The 20,882-nt window shown below is 42.1% G+C and overlaps 1 protein-coding gene and 1 pseudogene across 1 annotated transcript; both read right to left on the reverse strand.

Moving 5' to 3' along the window:
• Positions 1-12,108: 12,108 nt before the first annotated feature.
• Positions 12,109-12,893, reverse strand: LOC122233153 (annotated as a pseudogene).
• Positions 12,894-18,437: 5,544 nt separating this feature from the next.
• Positions 18,438-19,004, reverse strand: LOC122233077 (interferon alpha-like). Its single transcript, XM_042964349.1, has one exon. The coding sequence runs from the start codon at positions 19,002-19,004 to the stop codon at positions 18,438-18,440; it is 567 nt and encodes a 188-aa protein (XP_042820283.1).
• Between the last annotated feature and the right edge of the window lie 1,878 nt (positions 19,005-20,882).

Raw genomic sequence — 20,882 nt, forward strand, 5'->3', positions numbered from 1 at the left:
AATGGCATATATAAAGGCTGAGGGAATAAAACTTTTTAACTTGCACTTTTCAATTCAGCCAAAAAAAAATCCTTCAAATTAAAGGTAAAGAAAGACTTTTCCAGAAATATAGGAGCTGAGAGAATTCATGGTAAGACTTGTACTGTAAGAATGGTTAAAAGATACTCTTGAAGCAAAGGAGAAAATCACACTCGATGGAAATTTTGAGGTATACAGAATAGTAAGTATTGAATTGTCTAATACAAAATAAGAAAATTGTGTCCAGCCATTTAAAACACATATAGCGGTAAGAGGTAAGTCACAGGGGCCATACACACAGAGCCACAGGTGGGATGATGACAAATGAAGCATGCTAGTTTAAGGGTCTTACAACAATATAGGGAAAGCTACAGAAAGGGTTGAGTGTGATAATTTGAAATAATATATGGTAAAGAGTATAAAGGAAACTAAAATTAAAAAGAATAACTCAGAGTCCATGATGGAGATAAAATGGAACCATTGAAAAACCGTTGATTCATCCAAGGAGGCAGGAAATTAAGAAAGAAAGACACAGAGAGCCATAGGAACAAAGAAAATAATAGCAAGATGGGAAACATACAGCTACACATGTAGGTGCACATTTAGCAATGGGGTGATCGGACTGTGGGACATGGGCAAAAAGACAGAGGGACCACGGCATGATGGCACGATTGGGCAACGGGATGACAGAACAATGGAAGGGATGCACTGATGGGTCCATGGGCCACTGCAACTATGGGGTGCTGGTGGAGGGGTGAGATGAAGGAACGTTGGGAAGATAGGGTAACTGGAGGACAGGATGAATGGAGGATGGGATGATAGGGCGATGGGATGATGGGCCACTGAAATGATGGGGCACTGGTGGGGGCGAGAGATGACAGGACAGTGGGAGGATGGGGCGACTGGGGGATGGGATGATGGGAGGGTGATGAGGTGCTGGGACAACGGGAGGAAAGCACACGAGTAATGGGGGGGGTGGGACAATGTGAGATGGGGCCAAAGGGTGCTGGGGCAACGGAGAGGTGCATCCTTGGGGCGAAGGGGCGACAGGACGACAGGACTAAAGACCATAGGGCAATGGGACAATGAAGCAATGGGAGGATAGGAGACAGGAGGGTGGGACGATTGGGCTACAGCGGAGGGAGGAAGGGATGACAGCATTCGCCTGGGCCACAGTGAGGACCTGGTGGACACAGCAAGTCTGGAGTCCATATCCTCTGGATCCTCTCTGTGAGGGAGTCTTGTGCCCACTAGCCCTCGGCTGACTACTAGCACCGTTTGCCCATGGGAAGGAGGGAATATGATTGCACTTTGCAAAAGAGTAATAGCGAAACTCACTCAGCACTGTCATCTACTTGGGCACCATGAAATAGTTGACAGTGCATAATAAATCAAAATGTCACACATAAATATCAAAACTTCTTCACAATAAAAATACTCAAACAATATTTTAGGGAACATTTTCAATAGGATTGAAGCTATATTTTATATTTACATTAAAACAACACTTGGACATAACCTTAGTTTGCTACCGCTGATGGACACAAACTCAATAATACAGTGAAGGTTACTCCTTTACTTCTTCCAGTTGGCAGAACTGTATGTTTGATGATCTTTTGTGTCCCCATGACAGTGTTAAATAATTTGTATTTAACGTTTGGTTAGTGAAGCGTCTTTCATAGGACCTCACCTTGACTCTATGGTTAAAGAGTTGTCTGCAAGCATTAAGGGCATTTAGCGGGTCAATTTTTTCATTTTCTTTGTAAGAATTTGAAAGACTGGATGGAATTTGCCCAAATTTCCTATGCATCCTGCTTCTTCCTTTGAAGACTCTCAGGAACTTTCAAGTGCAGGCTGATTTCTTGCCTTTATTTAAATTTTTGGTGTTTGTACTTCATGAAGGTTTTGCATTAGTATACATGGTTTAACATTGATTTAGATATTATTTATATGGATTCTTTACATTTGGTACCTTCTTTAATTCTGTGCTTGAGGGAAGTACTCACTTACTTTATCCTAATACTAACCCAAGAGATAGGTTTTGAATTAGGGTTGTGAGAGTCAACGGGTAAAAATCTTTGAGTGTCCTATTTCTCATCACCCTCTCTTTCATAATTTCTAAAACTGTTTTCCTGGTTTCTTCGAATTTTGTCTTCTCCACTGTGCCTCCAAAAATATCACAAGACGGGGAGGAGCCAAGATGGTGGAACAGTATGGAAGTTTTTTGTGTGTCTTGTGTCCATGAGATACAGCCAGACCAACACTAAACCATCCTACACACCTAGAAAACTGATCTGAGGATTAACACAACAGTCTGCACAACCTGAACCACAGAATTCAGCAGGTACGCGGCGCAGAGAGGTGAATTTGGGGAGCGAGAAGCTGCGAAGGGTAGGGAACCACTTTTGGGGGCGGAGAGAGGACCGAGACTGGGGAAGGGGGGAGAATACGGGAAAAGCACCCCTCCCCAAAAGCAGCTGGAGAGAAAGTGGAAAATTGGAAACAACTGCAAGGACCAAACTAAAAAGGGAGAAAGGAGACAGGAGAGGGTTTAAATTCCATTAAGACTCTATAAATAGGGGGAGTGCAGAGTCTGAAACTCTGCAGCTCGATACCTGGCAGTGCTCTGGTGAGAAGGGCGAATCCCCAGGAACAGAGTGGGGTCCGGGAGGTTCTCGGGCCACACGGAGAAAAGCGGTTCCACTGCTGGAAGGACATTTGGTAGAGACTGTTGAAGCCACTTGGTCCCAGCAGACCGCAGAAAACGGCCACGTTCGCTGGTGCTAGAACAGGTCGTTTAGGGTGAAGCCTGGTGCCAGATGTGTGTTGTGATTTTCCATAATCCCTGAAACCCTGCTGCTACACTATCTCGCCAACTTTTTCTGGGATAGGCTGGCACCTGGCCGTAGTCTCAGGGCACCGGCAGCAGCAGGGTCCAGCAAGCGTTCCTGGGTGCAGCCGACATTCAGCCATTGGTCGATGAGACCCTCCTGCAGAGGGGCGGAACAGGTCAAAGCTGCAGTCCTTCACAAGTAAGGGGCCAGGCAAAACAGCCCCATCTGAGACAAAACTCGGGAGAGAGGTACTGCCTGGGGCCTGGTCACAGACAGTGAAAAAGTGGGGAGTGGACGAGAGCTGAAGGCAGAGAACAAGTGCGCGATCGCTAATCAGGGAGGACACACTGGATAGCTGGGTCGTTCCATTGGCACCAGTCCCGCGCATGCGCATACGCACCTGTGAGCGTGGCAATAATCCACCCCAGTAGGCTAGCCGCGCCATCTAGTGGAGAGCGGAGCTGTTACACTGATCCCCACCCAACTGGGCCAACTTTGCTCTTCAAGAACACAAGTCTCACGGCCGGCTTGCTTTATGGACTGGAAAGCGCTACACAGACTGACTTCTAGGGGAAAACGAAGTAATTTCAGTCCTACTTCAATCTGTTAGCAGGTTGATTTATTCACCTTTCTTTTTTTTTCTTTTTCTCTTTTACACTTCTTTTTCTTGAATACAGAAAGAGAAAAAATTCATTTTTGTTTTCAATTTTTATTAAAAATATTTTTCTTTGATTTTTATTATTATATTTTTTACTTCTGTGTAAATTTTTTCAAATTCTATTTTACTTCCATCATTTTATTTTAGTCTTCTTCAGTGTATTCACCTTTTCAAATTTTCAATTTCCTTTTTTTCTTTCTTTCTCTTTTTTTCTCTGTTTTGTTTCTTTTCTTTTTCTTGAATGCAGAAAGAGAAAAACTTCATTTTTACTTTCAATTTCTATTAAAAATATTTTAATTTAATTTTTTAATATATTTTTTGCTTTTATGTAAATTTATTCAAATTCCATTTTACTTCCATCATTTTATTTTAGTCTACTACAGTGTATCCACTTTTTCAAATATTCAAACGATTTCCTTTTTTCTTTTTTCTTTTATTATCTTTTTTCTCTTTTTCATTTCTTTTCTTTTTTCTTGAATACATAAGAAGAAAAATCATATAATATTTAATTTTTATTAAAAATATTTTTCTTTAATTTTTTTCTACTGTATTCTTTACTTTTGTGTATATTTTTTCAAATTCTATTTTACCCCCCCTCATCTCATTTTAGTCTACTTCAGTGTATTCATTTTTTTCAATTCTCAAACGATTTCTTTTTTTTTTCTTTTTCTCCCCCCCCCCTTTTTTTCTCTAATCTGTCAAACCACTTTCAACACCCAGACCAAAACACACCTAGGATCTAGTATCATCTATTCGATTTGTGTGTGTGTGTATGTTTTTAATTTTTAAATTAACTATTTTTTTAATTTTAATTTTTTTAATTTCAATTTTTCTACCTCATTAATTTCTTTTCTCCCTTCAAAATGACAAAATGAAGGAATCCACCCCAAAAGAAAGAGCACAAAGAAACAACAGCCAGGGATTTAACCAACACAGATACAAGCAAGATGTCTGAACCAGAATTTAGAATCACAATAATAAGAATACTAGCTGGAGTCGAAAATAGATTAGAATCCCTTCTATAAAAGAAGTAACAAAATAGCTGGAATGAAATTCAAAATGGTATAACTGAGCTGCAGTCACGGATGGATGCCACGGCAGCAAGGATGGATGAGGCAGAACAGAGAATCAGTGATATAGAGGACAAACTTATAGAGAATACTGACACCGAAAAAACGAGGGAGATTAAAGCAAAAGAGCACAATTTAAGAATTAGAGAAGCCAGTGACTCATTAAAAAGGAACAACATCAAAATCATAGGGGTCCCAGAGGAGGAAGAGAAATAGGGGTAGAAGGATTATGTGAGCAAATCATAGCAGAAAACTTTCCTAACCTGGGGAAACACATAGACATCAAAATCTAGGAAGCACAGAGGACTCAGATTAGATTCAACAAAAACTGACCATCAACAAGGCATATCATAGTCAAATTCACAAAATACTCAGGCAAGGAGAGAATCGTGAAACAGCAAGAGAGAAAAAGTCCCTAACATACAAGGAAGACAGATCAGGTTTGCAGCAGCCCTATTCACAGAAACTTGGCAGGCCAGAAAGGAGTGGCAAGATATATTCAGTGTGCTGAAACAGAAAAATATGCAGCCAAGAATTTTTTATCCAGCAAGGCTGTCATTCAAAATAGAAGGAGAGGGAAAAAGTTTCCCAGACAAACAAAAATTAAAGGAGTTTGTGACCACTAAACCAGCCCTGCAAGAAATTTTAAGGGGGACTCACTGAGGGGAAAAAAGATGAAATATATATATATATATATATATATATATATATATATATATATCCAAAGATATATAGATATATATATACACACCAAAAGATAGATAGATAGATAGATAGATAGATAGATAGATAGATAGATATAGATATATATATATATATCAAAAGCAACAAAGATTAGAAAGGACCAGAGAACATCACCAGAAACTCCAACTCTACAAGCATCATAATGCCAATAAATTCATATCTTTCAGTACTCACTCTAAACATCAATGGACTCAATGCTCCAATCAAAGGACATAGGGTAACAGAATGGATAAGAAAACAAGATCCATCTATATGTTGTTTACAAGAGACCCACTTAGACCTAAAGACACCTTCTGATTGAAAGTAAGGGGATGGAGAACCATCTATCATGCTAATGGTCAACAAAAGAAAGCTGGAGTAGCCATATTTACATCAGACAATCTAGACTTTAAAATAAAGACTATATCAAGAGATGAACAAGGGCATTATATCATAATCAAGGGGTCTATCCATCAAGAAGACCTAACAATTTTAAACATTTATGCACCAAATGTGGCACCCAAATATATAAATCAATTAATCACAAATATAAAGAAACTCATTGATAGTAATACCATAATAGTAGGAGACTTCAACACCCCACTCACAGCAATGGACAGATCATCTAATCAAAAAATCAACAAGGAAACAATGGCTTTAAATGACACACTGGACCAGATGAACTTAACAGATATATTCAGAACATTTCATCCTAAAGCAGCGGAATATACATTCTTCTCCAGTGCACATGGAACATTCTTCAGAATAGACCACATACTGGAACACGAATCAGCCCTCAACAAATACAAAACGATCGAGATCATACCATGCATATGAAACTTGAAATCAACCACAAGAAAAAATTCGGAAAGGTAACAAATACTTGGAGACTAAAGAACATACTATTAAAGAATGAATGGGCTAAACAAGCAGTTAAAGAGGAAATTAAAAAGTATATGGAAGCCAAAGAAAATGATAACACCACAACCCAAAACCTCTGGGATGCAACAAAGGCAGTCATAAGAGGAAAGTGTATAGCAATCTAGGACTTTCTAAAAAAGGAAGAGAGATCACAGATTCACAACCTAAACTTAACACCTTAAAGAGCTGGAAAAAGAACAGCAAATAAAACCCCAAACCAGCAGAAGACAGGAAATAATAAATATTAGAGCAGAAATCAATGCTATCGAAACCAAAAAACCAGTAGAACAGATCAAGGAAACCAGAAGCTGGTTCTTTGAAAGAATTAACAAAATTGACAAACCACTAGCCTGTTTGATCAAAAAGAAAAAGGAAAGGACCCAAACAAACAAAATCCAGAGTGAAAGAGGAGAGATCACAACCAACACAGCAGAAATAAAAACAATAGTAAGAGAACATTATGAGCAATTGTATGCCAATAAAATGGGTAATCTGGAAGAAATGGACAAATTCCTAGAAACATATACACTACCAAAACTGAAACAGGAAGAAATAGAAAATTTGAACAGACCCATAACCAGTAAAGAAATAGAATTAGTAATCAAAAATCTGACAAAAAAAAAAAAAAAAAAAAAAAAGAGTCCAGGGCCAGATGGCTTTCCAGGGGAATTCTACCAAACATTTAAAGAAGAGTTAACACCTATTCTCTTGAAACTGTTCCAAAAAATAGAAATGGAAGGAAAACTTCCAAACTCTTTCTATGAAGCCAGCATTACCTTAATTCCAAAACCAGACAGAGACCCACTAAAAAGGAGAACTACAGACCAATTTCCCTGATGAACATGGGTGCAAAAATCCTCAACAAGATATTAGCCAACCGGCTCCAACAATACATTAAAAAATTATTCACCATGACCAAGTGGGATTTATACCTGAGATGCAGGGCTGGTTCGATATCTGCAAAACAATCAATGTGATTCATCACTTCAATAAAAGAAAGGACAAGAACCATATGATCCTCTCAATAGATGCAGAGAAAGCATTTGACAAAATAAAGCATCCTTTCTTGATAAAAACCCTCAACAAAGTAGGGGTAGAAGGATCATACCTTGAGATCATAAAAGCCATATACGAAAGACCCAATGCTAATATCGTCCTCAATGGGGAAAAACTGAGAGCTTTCCCCCTGAGGTCAGGAACAGGACAGGGATGTCCACTCTTGCCACTGTTATTCAACACAGTATTGGGAAGTTTTAGCCTCAGCCATCAGACAACACAAAGGCATCTGAATTGGCCTGGAGGAGGTCAAACTTTCACTCTTCGCAGATGACATGATACCCTATATGGAAAACCCCAAAGATTCCACCAAAAAACTGCTAGAACTGATTCATGAATTCAGCAAAGTTGCAGGATATAAAATCAATGCACAGAAATCAGTTGCATTCCTATATACCAACAATGAAGTGACTGAAAGAGAAATCAAGGAATTGATCCCATTTATAGTTGCACAAAAAAAAAAACCACATAAAATACCTAGGAATAAATCTAACCAAAGAGGTGAAAAATCTATACACTGAAAACTATAGAAAGCTTATGAAAGAAATTGAAGAAGACAAAAAAAAAATGGGTAAAGATTCCATGCTCCTGGATAAGAAGAACAAATATTGTTAAAATATTGTTAAAATGTCGATACTACCCAAAGCAATCTACATATTCAATGCAATCCCTATCAAAGTAACACCAGCATTCTTCACAGAGCTAGAACAAATAATCCTAAAATGTGTATGGAACCAGAAAAGACCCTGAATAGCCAAAGCGATCTTGAAAAAGAAAACCAAAGCAGGAGGCATCACAATCCCAGACTTCAAGCTATACTACAAAGCTGTAATCATCCTGATAGTATGGTATGGCACAAGAACAGACACTGGGATCAGTGGAACAGAAATGGATCCACAAACGTATGGACAACTAATCTTTGACAAAGAAGGAAAGAATACCCAATGATATAAAGACAGTCTCTTAGCAAGTGGTGCTGGGAAAACTGGACAGCAACATGCAGAAGAATGAACCTGGACCACTTTCTTACACCATACACAAAAATAAACTCAAAATGGATGAAAGACCGAAATGTAAGACAGGAAGCCATCAAAATCCTCGAGGAGAAAGCAGGCAAAAACCTCTGTAATCTTGGCCGCAGCAACTTCTTACTCAACACGTCTCTGGAGGCAAGGGAAACAAAAGCAAAAATGAATTACTGGGACCTCATCAAAATAAAAGCTAGTGCACAGCGAAGGAAACAATCAGCAAAACTAAAAGGCAACTGACAGAATGGGAGAAGATATTTGCAAATGACAGATAAAGGGTTAGTATCCAAAATCTATAAAGAACTTATCAAACTCAATGCCCAAAAAACAAATAATCCAGTGAAGAAATGGGCAAAAGACTTGAATAGACACTTCTCCAAGGAAGACATCCAGATGGCCAACGAACACATGAGAAAATGCTCAACGTCACTCATCATCAGGGAAATACAAATCAAAACCACAATGAGATACCACCTCACACCCGTCAGAATGGCTAACATTAACAACTCAGGCAACGACAGATGTTGGCGAGGATGCAGAGAAAGAGGATCTCTTTTGCATTGTTGGTGGGAATGCAAGCTGGTGCAGCCACTCTGGAAAACAGTATGGAGGTTTGTCAAAAAACTAAAAATAGAACTACCCTACGACCCAGCAATTGCACGACTAGGGATTTATGCAAGGGATACAGGTATACTGTTTTGAAAGGGCACATGCACCCCCATGTTTATAGCAGCACTATCAACAATAGCCAAAGTATGGAAAGAGCCCAAATGTCCATTGATGGATGAATGGATAGAGAAGATGTGATGTGTATATATATATATATATATATATATATATATATATATATATATATACATACATACATACATACAATGGAGTATTACTCGGCATTGAAAAAGAATGAAATCTTGCCATTTGCAACTACGTGGTTGGAACTGGAGGCTATTATGCTAAGTGAAATTAGTGAGTCAGAGAAAGACAAAAATCGGGAGGGGACAAAACAGAAGAGACCCATAAATATGGGAACAAACTGAGGGTTACTGGGGGGGTTGTGGGAGGGGGGATGGGCTAAATGGGTAAGGGGCACTAAGGAATCTACTCCTGAAATCATTGTTGCACCATATGCTTACTAATTTGGATGTAATTATTAAAAATTAAAATTTAAAAAATTAAAAAAATATATCACCAGAATGTCTGAATATGAGTGAGCCTGAGGGAAGGAGCTCTGACCACTCTTATACTATTCATAGAACGGCCATTTCTGGCAGACAACTTTCAAGATGCTGGTTCCCTGCAAAGACTTTCCTTGCGCTGTGAGATCTCCTTTGTGTTCCAGGTACTGACCCCAGAGGGGAAACTTGGGCTCTGCTCCTTCCCAGTCCTGCAGACACTGCCCTCTCCTGGAGTGTTCTCGGTGGGGGGAGGAGCTCCCCATGCACACCCCTGAGGGTGTTAAGGGAGCTGCACTGAAAGCTTGAGCTGGTTTGGCTGAGTGTGGACTCTACCCGGTATTGGATGTCCTACTAGCCCTGCAGGCAGCGACCATTTACTGCGGTCAGGTGGACTCTCATCTACTATGATTCAGTCCAAAATTTGCAAACTTTATTTCATTTAATCCTTATAATTTCCTGTGTGACCACTACTAATATTGCCACCATTTTTTAAAGGAAGAAATGACAATCTGGTGTCATTTATGTGCTGACGCCACAGATTTCTTTAAAAAATGGGGTTTTCTACTGCCTTGTAGTCTCTCCTCTTCCCCCAACCTGAAGGGATAAGTAATTATGTAGGAGTCCTTTCTAGAACAACGAAGGAGATGCAGCAGACACTCTGACAGATTGGAGCAGCTGGAGCTGGTCCACTGGACTTAAAAGGTTCTTGGAGAAATCATGTCTGATGATTGTTGATTCCATTTCAGCGATTGCATGAACTAGACACCAAAGTGAAAGATATTACAGAATCTTGGAATTTCACTTTCAACAACGAAGTAGTGAATACATCTTCTATCCGTGGGCGCTGCGGTGGGTGCCCGATACAACGAAATAGTAGACACACTGCCTGCTGTCACAGAGCTTCCAGTCTGGTGGTTCTGGGTCATTGAGCTTTCAAGTAACGTCATTCTGTGGCCAGGACAGGGAAAGGACAGGACGCTGGGAGCACAAAGGAGCATGAAAGGGGCGCAAACTCTACAAGAAGCATCTGCCAAGCTGGCATCCAAGGATCTGTAGGAGTTCGCCAAATAAATGCATGATGGTCAATTCTGAACATGATCAGTGGAGATATTGTAGGAGCGCAGATAGAAATAAGAGTTTGGAGATGATGACTAATGCTCGTGATACGATTCTGGGCAAAGACACACACCTGGAAGTCATATCTCAGAGATGACACTCGGAACTATTTGGGAGGTTGGGTCTGTATGTGCAGAGAGGAAGGAGTGTGGCACCCAGCAGAGAATTTTGAGGAACACCCAGATTGCCCCAAGATGAGAGAAAATAGTCAACAAAGGAAAGAATGGAGCAGGAGCAGAAAAGCAGAATATAGTAGAAGCACAGAAGCCACATGGAGGTCAGACTTGAAAGTGGAGGCGTGGCCAAAGGGCTCAGATGTTTGGAAATGGCAGCCAGGGCTGGCTGACAGCAATCTCTGACCTCAGTAAGATGTGGTTTAGTGTAAACCTGGGCCGAGCAGTTTCAGGAGAACAGGGAGGCTGAAGCCACGTTACAGTGAGGGCAGGACGACCTGACCGCGAAGTGGGAACAGACACCGCAGAGAACTTCAAATAGTCTGGGTATGAACAGAATGACAGAAGCAAGATAATACCTACAGGTGGGGGCGCCTGGGTGGCGCAGTCGGTTAAGCGTCCGACTTCAGCCAGGTCACGATCTCGCGGTCCGTGAGTTCGAGCCCCGCGTCAGGCTCTGGGCTGATGGCTCGGAGCCTGGAGCCTGTTTCAGATTCTGTGTCTCCCTCTCTCTCTGCCCCTCCCCCGTTCGTGCTCTGTCTCTCTCTGTCCCAAAAATAAATTAAAAACGTTGAAAAAAAAATTAAAAAAAAAATACCTACAGGTGGTTGTAGGGCTGGGATGAAGAAGATGAAAATGAGGCACATCTGATGCTCACTTTTTTTATGTGGAAAGGAAAATACTGTCAGGAGAGAGGAGAGGTCACTGATAAAGTATAAGCATCTTACTAGAGCCTTCTCTGCTGTGCGTCAAGGAAATCTGTCCAAAGCTAAGCCTTCTGGAACTGTCCCTCTGTTTGGGGTCACAGAGGTTTTGCACCCGGGGGAAGGGCACCATGGTGCGGCTTGGGATGAGGGAGAGCGATGCTCTCTCATCAAGCGGGGGAAGGTGGAAAAGTGAGTAGGGCCTTTATCAGTAACCCGACTCTGGGCTCAAACTCATGAACTGTGAGATCACCACCCAAGTGAAAGTTGGGCACCCAACTGACTGAATCACCCGGCACCCTGGACTTAGGTTTTAAGAATAAAGAGACTCAACAAGTTGTCTTTGATAAGAATTTATTAAGACAAAATGCATATTTAATAAAATGAAAAGGTGAATACGTTTTATACATTTTAACACAATGTAAAGACAAAAACCTTTATATGGAAATATAAATATAAATTAGTCAAAAGAGTGAATGAATGAATAAATAAATAAATAAATAAATAATAAACAATAAATAAATAACATCAGGGCAATCGTCTCTTAAGGACTGATGATCCTGAAGCCGGATTTTTTTTTTTTTTTTTTACATATTCTTGCTTAATACTACTCACGAAATATTTGTGGAATTAAAGTCAATAAATTCTGTAATGAAGGCTGCAGTGAGAGTCTCTTGAAGTGAGCAGGCATAGTGCAGGGTGATGTGGCACGTCAGGCAATGAGAATCACTTCAAGGTGACCCCAGGTCTCCATCCTTGATGGCCAAGCTGTCGTGCAAGGTCGCCGAGGAGGACAAGGCTCTCATGATTTCCAGTCTGACAATTTCCCAGGCGCAGTCACTGTATCCCTGGTCCTCCAGGTAGACGCGGATGTCCTGGAAGTACCTCTTGATGGCCAGGGCAGGGCCGTGCATCCCCGGGGCGCGCTCTCCCTCGCCCGTGGCCTGCACCAGGCAGGCGTCCAGGGCTTCCAGCTGCCGGTGGAGGCCAGAGCGGAGTCCGTGCAGCGGCGCGGGGCTCCAGGCCGCCGAGGAGCGCTCCGTGTGCAACAGGTTGAAGGTCTGCTGGAGCAGCTCCCGCAGGACGGCGGCGGCGGCCTGGGCCTCCCGGAGCTGGCCCGCCCTCCAGCACCTCCCGGGGGAAGCGGAAGTCTTTTCTGGCCCGCAGGCACAAGAAAGGGGACAGTCTCCGCATCTGGCCCAGGAGCACCAAGTTGTCCCTGCTAACCTGCGCGTGGCTCCCAGGCAGGGCACAGCCCAGAGAGCCTCCAGGGCGGCAGGTGAGCAGCGCCAGGGCGGTCAGCAGAGGGCGCAGGAGAGCCATGGGGAAGCCGAGGGGGCTGCTGGGCGGGCTGAGCTGGGCGGCTGGGGGACCTCGGGGCCGAGGTTCTCTGAGCACGGCCTCGAAGCATGGCTCTTAAATAGGGAACGCGGACAATTTCATTTTCTGAACATCCTCTCCACTTCTACTTCCTTTTTTTGTTTTCATTTATGCATTCTCCTTATTGTCTAAGAAGATGTCATCAATCTAAAGTACTACGTTGGCAATGGAAGCTTTATTTCCCAATAAACTTCCGATATGTCCATCCCAATGGACACTTATCAAAGTAGAAACATCTTTGTCCTAAAGACTGGAGTGATGTAGGCATGTAGGTACTCATACACACACCTGCTCACATATATGTTTTCATATATGAACATTGCTCTTTGTGTTAGAAAGAAACTTTGGCCTTGATCGTGGACTAGGTTTTTACCCTCTTTACTTCATACAGAGACAGACTCCTTCATTCCTATGGGTTTTTGTATCTTGCTAGGTTCTGACCAGACGATGTACGGTAAATAAGCTCTTTAGAACCAGGACTGGGTTTTAATTACTGTTGTATTCACATTAGAGACTTGTGGTGATAAGTGAATGAGTTTCTTGGATGTTTCTCTTCATTCTAGAAATAATTGATGCAGGTCCATGCAGTTATGCTTCACTGGGGCCTCAGGGTCAAGACTAGTAATACAGACACTATCCTTCTGCCATTTCGTAACCCGTCTACAGTGCTCCTCAGGCTGTGCCAGTGTCCCCAGCAGGAAGCCCGGTTCCGGTCTGGGACATGTAGCTGTGAAGATTCTAATCCCAGATCATTTTATTTTCTCAGCAAACCCTCACGCGCAAGGTTGTTATCACCTCTACTAACATGTTCCTCTGGAGTGACTGAGTGTCCTCAACCCAACCTCTCCTGGACTCACTCCCTGAGGGCAGGCTCACCTTGTCCTGAGGCCATTAGAATTCCCCTACTGTGGAGGGGCTGGTTTCTTTGTTAGCAAAACAGCTATTGCCCCTAGATCCTTGGCCTTGTCCCTGGAGTGTTTTTGTGAGGGACCCTAGCTCTCAGCGCTGACCTCCTCCTCTCCTGAGCAGGTATCAAAGTGTCAATAGCCCTCAGATGCTTAGGGCAAAATTTGTCTCAACTTTTGAGACAAAAGTAGGGGAATAGCCCAACTGTAATCATTTCACCTTCAGTAAGCAAATACTTGTCATTTTGCCACCACAGCTTTTATTGTTCAATCTTTTACTTCAACTATTGAGCACTAGTTAGACTCAACATTTCTGAGCTGGGCTCGGGGGACTCACTGATGATGCCTCTCAGTGGAAGCTTCCAGCACAGAAACTAGCAACTCTCCATTGTTCATTCAGTCTGGGTATTTCTCTTTGGCTTCTTAGTCTGTTCATCTGTCTGAGGGTCAGAATGCAGGGGGTGAGGCCCCGGCTATTATGTCGGGGAGAAACAGCCTTCTCTCCTTTACTTACTCGTGTTATTTCATTTTAAATTTAAAAAACAGCAACAAAAAGAATTTTAATGACTTAGTTTTTACGCAGTGGTTTACTGGACATAGTCTGTCTTGCTCTTCCTGCATCATGTTTTATATCATCCGCAGGTTAATACAAAGGCAAGTAAAAGAATGAGGGGCTGCGCCGTTTTTCTCTATATTTCCAAGATATCAGGTTTTTGTTTTTTTGTTTCTCATTTCAACTCTCCTAGAAAGCAAAACACAACAATTGTGTTGGGCAAAAGAAAATATAGGTCTGTATGTCATGAAAATGAAAAAAGGGAAGTGACTTCTCTGCTGGCAAAAAAGCAAAGGGCTGGTTAACACAATCGGTGCAGCAAACTGGGGGCCGGGAGCTCTGGCAGAGGGAAGAGTGAAGGACACACTGAATTCCCCCAAATCAGGAAAATAGCTGCTTCGGCCTGAGGCTCAAAGGAGAGAGCTGGCGGATGGTGATCACTCCCTTCGCCCGCCCGTGCCTCCCACCCTGAGACTCGGTTCTCCAACACTTTCGAGTATTTAGCACTTAATACCTCTGGGATTGAAACTGAAGATGGCTATAGAGAGTTTCAGGGCAATACTTAGTCCTTGTCATAGACAGCGTTAGAATCTGTTGTTGCCAGCTGGTAGCTTTTTGCAGCTTGAGGGGACATCCTCAAGAAGTGGCGGGATTTCTGCAGGGATCCCAAGCCAGCCCTCCAGTCTTGGTCGCTGCCCTTGCTGCACGTGGCCACCAGGGGGTGGTCTTCTCTGAGAGGAGCTTCGGTAGCCCACCCTTCAACCGGATCCTCCTTTCTGTCTTTTTCCCCCGCAAGTGCTAATACATCACATTTGACGGTAGTAAATAAAAAGCCTTTCTTGAAGATGTTTCTGCAAAACTTAGAGATTTCATTTGATTTTTAGTTTCTACTTGTGACATGCTGCTCTTCAGGGAAACGTTTAAGCTGAGACCACAACAGACCAGAAAGCTGCTGTGTGAATAGGCTGACAGTTGAAGGGAGTGAGTGACAGGGTGTGTGGGGACTTCCTTCTGGGACAGGGAGGAAACTAGAAACGATTAGGACAGGGGAATGTGTCCTGCAATGCTGAGGGGAGAGGTGCAGGTGCCACAATATTAAAGAAACATCATGTTTTTCTGTACTTCCATCTAAGTTTTTTTTTAATTTTTTTTTTTTTTTTAATTTCTGAGAGAGAGACAGAGCACGAGTAGGGAAGGGCCAGAGAGAGAGGGAGACACAGAATCTGAAACAAGCTCCAGAGAATCCGAAGCAGGCTCCAGGCTCTGAGCTGTCAGCACAGAGCTGGATGTGGGGCTCGAACTCACGAAATGCGAGATCATGACCAGAGCCAAAGTCAGATGCTCAACTGACTGAGCCACCCAGGTGCCCCTGTACATCCATCTAGATACTTATTCTCAACTCTCAGATATTAATACAAGCCACTATTTCCTAATTGAATATAAATAAGACACTTGTTTGAAATAAGGAGTGACTCAGTCAGCCTTCTCCAGAATTCACCACAAAATGCTGTTTTCTTATGCTGCCTCCTTTGAAGGTCAGTTAGTGAAAGGTAGGACACACAGTTGCCTAGAATTTTGTTGAAAGAGACAAACACTATTCTCACATAGAGCCTTCTGAAGAAAAAGAAGAAAATACGAACCATACTTTTGGTCGCTACTCTATGGAAGATGTGTTGCTTGGTGCCATTCAAGTGCATGACTTTAGTTAGTATTCACAATATTCTGTTATAATTCTTAGCTCTGTTTTTGTTCCTGAATTATACACAACTCACATTTGCTCCATGGATTTCCATTATTCATGTTGTTGTTACAGCTGATTTTAAACAATTTTTTGTTGCCTTAAATATGAAGACGATGCCTAACCCAGCTTCGCACTCTCATGTGCAGAAAGTCTGCTAGTCTTTTTTTTTTTTAAGTTTACTTATTTATTTTGAGAGAGAGAGAATATGAGCACGGGTGGGGGAGGGGCAGAGAGAAGAGAGAGAATCTCAAGCAGGCTCTCTGCTGTCAGCCTGGAGCCCGACACCTGGCCCATCTAAGGAGTCTTGAGATCACGACTTCAGCTGAAAACAAAAGTTGGACACTTAATTGAGCACCCAGGTTCCCCAAAAGACTGTCAGTCTTTATGTAATAATTGTGTTATTTGGGGACCCACCAAAGATGGTGATATTCAAAAAATTAGCAGACCTGCTTCCGATTCTGTGTCTCCCTCTTTCTCTGCCCCTCCCCCATTCATGCTCTGTCTCTCTCTGTCTCAAAACTAAATAAACGTTAGAAAAATTAAAAAAAAAAAAAGGGGGGGGGCGCCTGGGTGGCTCAGTCGGTTAAGCGTCTGACTTCAGCTCAGGTCACGATCTCACGGTCCGTGAGTTCGAGCCCCGCGTTGGGCTCTGGGCTGATGGCTCAGAGCCTGGAGCCTGCTTCCGATTCTGTGTCTCCCTCTCTCTCTGCCCCTCCCCCGTTCATGCTCTCTCTCTCTCTCTGTCTCAAAACTAAATAAACGTTAAAAAATTAAAAAAAAAAATTAGCAGAAATTACCCGTGAGTAACGTGAAAGATTTCTTATCGTATCAAACTCCCCTAGAAAGTGAAACGTGCTATAAGGCTGCCGCAGCAAGCCAGTGTCATAATGATCAGTGAAGTAACTTAATTAATAAAACCAGTAATTCTAGGAAGTATTATTTTCTCAGTGGTAATAGATATTTTGGTGAAGGATTGAATTAATTATCTATTCCCGCCCAGTCGGTTCTTAAAGATGAGCAGCTTGCTGATGTACAAAGTAATAATAATCAAGACAGGATAAAAATCGTAACTAATTAAATGAGCTGTGGTTCAAAACAAATATAATACTAGACACATAATTATGATTTGCCAGCACATCAATTCCATGAAATCAGTGAGAAATAGATATATGGCATAAAAGGCAGAACGATGCACAGAAAAACTGCCCCACGTTATTTTCCAGACCGCACGCTGTATTCTTTTTCACTTCAGAGGTGCTAACTTCTCTTATTGAGGCTTTCAGGAATTCCAGTGTGGTTTCCTGCTTAGTAATTCCATCAAACGAACTCTCATGAAGTTCACGATGGTATCCATTTTTCTGTCGTAGCAGGCAGTTAGACCCACATCTTCCATGAATCCACTGACATTCTTCTAAGCACGTGTATTTCCTTAAATACACTCAGCATCCTCTCTTGTTATCCTTCTACTGAATGGTCAGTATACCTGTGTATCCTTCGTGGTTCTTCTCTCCCCTGCTGTGCCTTAGAATCAAGTGTAAGTCTTTCGGTCACACTACACTGTCGTCCCGCATGACCACCTCTGTTTCTGGCTTCCTGTTGCCATGTATGGACCTGTCCTATGGCATTTTTAAAAAAATCTAAGCTCGCCTATCCACTGAGAATGGGCATTGGCACTTCCATGTGTATCAGTCAATGTAGAGGAGACTGACAGCTTTTATTTTTATTTCCTGACATTCTTCATTCTACCATCAGTTGAGAGAATTCACTTCTCTCCCTGCTTCATTATAATATTAAGTATGATGATGGCTTTTAGGTTTCTATCCCTACAAAAATCAAAGGTAAAGACAGCAGGAACTGTATTTGTTATATCCCATGTCGTAAGGGCAACGAACAACTTGTCTTAGAGGAAGACAGTTGTTACCTCTGATTTTAATAGAATCTGATGGGTAAATGAATCCTCTCATCCGGTTTTCCATCAAGTTGCACCATGAGACCTGATGTTACTCTTTATAAACACTTCCTACAGTAAATGAAATAAAAAAATGATACACTGATTAAATATAAAGAATACATTTTATTATATTACCAAAACATAAGGGTGCACATCATATTACTTGAAAAAATTTAAATCTCATAAATATTTAAATGAATAAATAAATAAATAAATAAATACTTAAATAGATAAAAGGATATTAGCACGGTCATCGGTAAGTGGCTTGTGCTCGTAGAGGTGACATGATGTCGCTTATTACTCCTAAAACATTTGACAAGTTATTTCGTTTCATGTCACGACTACAGCAGAAACGAGTCCTTGACATGGCAGAACAGGTGGAAAGTGTGGTATGATTAGTCAGTGAGAATCATTTCCGTGTTGAACAGGTCTCATTTCTCGCTCCTTAACCTTTTCTGCAAGGCTGTTGACGAATACAGGGATCTCATGATTTCTGCTCTGACGATCTCCCAGGCGCAAGGGCTGTATTTCTTCTCTTGCAGGTAGAGGGAGAGTCTTTGGAAGTAGTTCCTCAGGATGGAGTCCTCGTTGGTGAGGGGAGCCTCTCCCTCCCCCACCTCCTGCATGACACAGGCTTCCAGGCTGGTCAGCTGCCGATCAAGTCCCGTGCAGAATTCCTCCAGGAGGGTGGTGTTCCAAGCAGCAGACGAGGACGCCTCTGTGCAGAAGAAGTGGAAGATCTTCTGGTTCGTCACGTGCACCACAGAGAGGGCTTGGGCCTTGTGGGACTGGTCTCCACCAAACACGTCCCGGGGGAAGGCAAAGTCATTTCTGTCCTTCTGGCAGGAGCTGGCAGGGAGTCTCCTCATTTGTCCCAGGAGCGTCAAGGCCCTCCTGTTCAGCAGGCCGTGGGTCTGAGGCAGGTCACAGCCCAGAGAGCAGACGGAGTTGCAGCCCAGCGCCACCAGGGCCACCAAGAAGGAAGAGGGCAGCGCCATCGGGGATCTTGCAGATGCTGTCGGCCTGGCTGGGGTGGGCGACTCTGTGACCCGTGGCTCTAGGTTCTCTGAACATCTTCCCTTGTGCGTGTGGCTTAAGTAGGGAACATAGCAGTTTTCACTTTCTGAACGTTGCCCTTACTTTCTACTTCTGTTTTTGCTTTCCTTTGTGCACCTTCTACTTGGGTTGAGAGCATGGGTTCCACAACCATTTTTTTTTTCATCATTACCTCCTGCCTCCAGAGTTTTTGTACATATTTATCTAATTGGACCTTCTAAGAAAATTTAATAACACAGATACACATTATGTGTAATTATGTACTGTATATTTAACTGTACTTTATACATAAAAAATCATAAAAAAGGAAATATAAAGTTTACTCTATTTATCCAATGCAGGGTTAAGAATTACTAAAAATTTTTAAAAGTTAAAATTTAATGCCATTGATGCTTAAGTATGGACCTAAATTTGATTTTTTTAATGTTTGCATATTTATTTATTTATATTTTTAATATGAAATTTATTGTCAAATTGGTTTCCATACCACACCCAGTGCTCATCCCAAATGGCGCCCTCCTCGATACCCATCACCCACCCTTCCCTCCCTCCCACCCCCCATCAACCCACAGTTTATTCTCAGTTTTTAAGAGTCTCTTATGGTTTGCCTCCCTCCCTCTCTAACTTGTTTTTTCCCCTTCCCTTCCCCTATGGTCTTCTGTTAAGTTTCTCATGATCCACATAAGGGTGAAAACACATGATATCTGTCTTTCTCTGTATGACTTATTTCACTTAGCATAACACTCTCCAGTTCCATCCACGTTGCTACAAATGGCCAGATTTCATTCTTTCTCATTGCCAAGTAGTATTCCATTGTGTATATAAACCAAAACTTTATCCATTCATCAGTTGATGGACATTTAGGCTCTTTCCATAATCTGGCTATTGTTGAAAGTGCTGCTATAAACATTGGGGTACAAGTGCCCCTATGCATCAGTACTCCTGTATCCCTTGGGTAAATTCCTGGCAGTGCTATTGCTGGGTCGTAGGGTAGATCTATTTTTAATTTTTTGAGGAACCTCCAACTGTTTTCCAGAGTGGCTGCACCAGTTTGCATTCCCACCAACAGTGTAAGAGGGTTCCCGTTTCTCCACATCCTCGCCAGCATCTATAGGCTCCCGGTTTGTTCATTTTAGCCACTCTGCTGGCGTGAGGTGATATCTCAGTGTGGTTTTGATTTGTATTTCCCTGATGAGGAGCGACGCTGAGCATCTTTTCATGTGCCTGTTGGCCATCAGGATGTCTTCCTTAGAGAAGTGTCTATTCGTGTTTCTGCCCATTTCTTCACTGGATTATTTGTTTTTTGGGTGTGGAGTTTGGTGAGTTCGTTATAGATTTTGCATACTAGCCCTTTGTCCGATATGTCATTTGCAAAAATCTTTTCCCATTCCGTTGGTTGCCTTTTAGTTTTGGTGATTGTTTCCTTTGCAGTGCTGAAGCTTTTTCTCTTCATGAGGTCCCAATAGTTCATTTTTTGCTTTTAATTCTCTTGCCTTTGGGGATGTGTCAAGTAAGAAGTTGCTGCGGCTGAGGTCAGAGAGGTTTTTTCTTGCTTTCTCCTCAGGGTTTTGATGGTTTCCTGTCTCACATTCAGGTCCTTCATCCATTTTGAGTTTATTTTTGTGAATGGTGTAAGAAAGTGGTCTAGTTTCATTCTTCTGCATGTTGCTGTCCAGTTCTCCCAGCACCATTTGTTAAAGAGACTGTCTTTTTTCCATTGGATATTCTTTCCTGCTTTGTCAAAGATTAGCTGGCCATACATTTGTGGGTCCGATTCTGGAGTCTCTATTCTATTCCAGACCTAAATTTAATTTGTGACT

The sequence above is a fragment of the Panthera tigris genome, chromosome D4 (genome assembly GCF_018350195.1).
Source record: "Panthera tigris isolate Pti1 chromosome D4, P.tigris_Pti1_mat1.1, whole genome shotgun sequence".
Taxonomy (NCBI): Eukaryota; Metazoa; Chordata; class Mammalia; order Carnivora; family Felidae; genus Panthera; species Panthera tigris.

Excerpts from the sequence above, each read along its gene's own strand:
- LOC122233077 (XM_042964349.1), bottom strand. The coding sequence starts at position 19,004 with ATGGCGCTGCCCTCTTCCTTCTTGGTGGCCCTGGTGGCGCTGGGCTGC.